We start from the raw sequence: 2,221 nt of genomic DNA, 5'->3' as shown, positions 1-2,221 counted from the left end.
GATGATGAATCTGGCGATGAAGAAGAGCAAGCAGAGAGATTGGTTAAGAAAGGCTTACCTGATGGTGTGTTTAGTTTGAGGCAGATCTTTTGTAGTGGAAGTGACTTTAAGAAGAACATCATCATATACATTTTAAAGACAAGGCGTAATGTGGTGTATTCTAGGTGGGAGAAGGACAAGCTTGAATATGTTTGTAAAGGAAAAGGGTGTACTTGGAACATTTATTGTTCTATAGAGAATCCGGTTGGTAAGTGGATGGTGAAGCGTTACAATAGTGAGCATCTTTGTCATCCAACAAGAAGGTGTGAAACGATAAAGACTCCTATAATCGCTGATCTGTTCTTAGAAGATATTAGAAGAGATCCAAAGATGAGTGGTCCAGAAATAAAAGATGAGATGAAGAGGATGTACAACATCATTATCTCACCAAACCAAGCTAAAGTTGCAAGAAGACATATATTTGATAAGCTGCAAGCTGAGTGTGATGAGCATTTTGCAAGGTTAAGGGACTATGAGCTGCAACTACGAACTAGCAATCTACACACTACGGTGGAGATTAATACGACAAGAAGGGATGATGGCAGTGAGGCATTTCATCAAATATATATTTGTCTTGGAAGCAATATTGTAGACCAATCATTGGTTTGGATGGTACATTCTTGAAGAACGCTATGCAAGGGATGATGCTTACTGCTGTAGGAAGGGACCCTGATAATCCGATATTTCCAATAGCATGGGCTGTAGTTGATTGTGAAAACAATCCCAATTGGGAATGGTTTATTCGAAAACTAAAAGAAGACTTGAGCTTGGGGTTATGTGAGAACATCACCTTGATTTCAGATATGCATAAAGGATTGATTCATGGTGTTGCTACGGAGTTGCCAATGGCAGAGCATCGTGCTTGTGCTAGACACATATATGGAAACATCAAGAGAGATCACAAGTCATACATGTTGAAGCCATTGTTTTGGCGAGTTGCAAGCAGTTACAACAAAGTGGATTATAAAGAAAATTTGGCTATATTCAAGGAGTTTGATCCGCAGGCTTGTAAAACTCTACTACGAAAGGATCCAAGTTCATGGTGTCGAGCATTTTCAGGGTTGGTTGATGTTGTGCGGATACACACAACAATCACACTGAGTCGTATAATAGAACTTTGAGATTGCAAGGAGGAAGCCATTTGTCCAAATGTTAGAACTTATAAGAAGGGATGCAATGCAAAGGGTTGTCAACCGGTCTATTATTTCTGAGAAAGAAGCTGCAAAATTCACAAAAAAATCAAGGAAAGAGCTGGAGAAATCTTGTGAAGAAGCTCAATATTGTGCATTGATTTCTAGCACTGGTGGAGAGTATGAGATTGCTGAATTTGGGATTGGATATGCAGTGAGTTTGAACAGGCGTGAATGTGCATGCAGAAAATGGGATTTAACGGGTATACCTTATCGTCATGCCGTATGTGCAATCAGAGAACTGAATCTGGAAGTCGAAGACTATATAGCATACTACTATTTGAGTGAGAAATGGAAGAGAACATATAGAAGAGGACTGTGGCCTGTGAATGGAGTTAAGTTTTGGGAAGATTATGGAAAACCACGAATCGTTGCACCTCCTTATAAACGCCCTGCAGGGAGACCAAACGGAAAAGCCAGGATCAAGGGACTAAATGAATCACCTTGCAAAAAGAAGAGTGAGATGAAGGTTGATCGAAAAGGAAGAATAGTGCATTGTGCTATATGTGGTGAACCAGGATATAATTCACGAAAGTGTCCTCATGAGGTATTTGTGATGTCCATTTGATTTGTTTTCCTTTTGGTACACATGGCTAATCAGATGTTTTTGGTTTTTTTAGTCTCCGGAGAGCAGGGCAGAGAGAAGGAAGCTTACGGAGACCCCTCTATTGGAAGCTCAAGACCAAGCGGAAATGGGAGCAGCATGGGCAGCCATAGAGAATCAAGATCAGGCGGCAATGGAGGCAGCATTGGTAGCCATGGAGAATCAAGATCAAGATGTTGCTGAAGTGCAAAATGTGTCATCGACAGCACCACAAGGAAGTCAAGTTGTTAGTTTCTGATTTGGTAACTGAGATTGCAAGGAGCAGTTTTTTGGATGTTAAAACATTGTCATTGGGTTTAATTGGGTTTAGTATGTTTATCTAAAACCCTTAAATCGGCTAAGCTTGTTAATTAACTGTCATTGGGTATTGTTGGGTTTCCTTTTGGTA

General features: G+C 40.2%; 1 protein-coding gene across 1 annotated transcript; it reads left to right on the top strand.

Annotated features, from left to right (window-relative positions):
* On the top strand, window positions 256-2,071 carry LOC104748617. Its single transcript, XM_010470227.1, has 4 exons — window positions 256-588; window positions 666-1,099; window positions 1,170-1,776; window positions 1,850-2,071. The coding sequence occupies exons 1-4, from the start codon at window positions 256-258 to the stop codon at window positions 2,069-2,071; spliced, it is 1,596 nt and encodes a 531-aa protein (XP_010468529.1).

The sequence above is a fragment of the Camelina sativa genome, chromosome 15 (genome assembly GCF_000633955.1).
Source record: "Camelina sativa cultivar DH55 chromosome 15, Cs, whole genome shotgun sequence".
Taxonomy (NCBI): Eukaryota; Viridiplantae; Streptophyta; class Magnoliopsida; order Brassicales; family Brassicaceae; genus Camelina; species Camelina sativa.
Note: the sequence above shows the minus strand (reverse complement) of the source record. Positions and strands in the feature narration are given on the sequence as shown.

What these genes read in the sequence shown, in the direction of transcription:
- LOC104748617 (XM_010470227.1), top strand. Translation starts at nt 256, where the DNA reads ATGGTGAAGCGTTACAATAGTGAGCATCTTTGTCATCCAACAAGAAGG. An exon ending in GAAGGGATGATGGCAGTGAG is followed by an intron (nt 589 to 665) that starts GCATTTCATCAA and finishes ACATTCTTGAAG; the next exon opens with AACGCTATGCAAGGGATGAT. An exon ending in TGGTGTCGAGCATTTTCAGG is followed by an intron (nt 1,100 to 1,169) that starts GTTGGTTGATGT and finishes TGAGATTGCAAG; the next exon opens with GAGGAAGCCATTTGTCCAAA.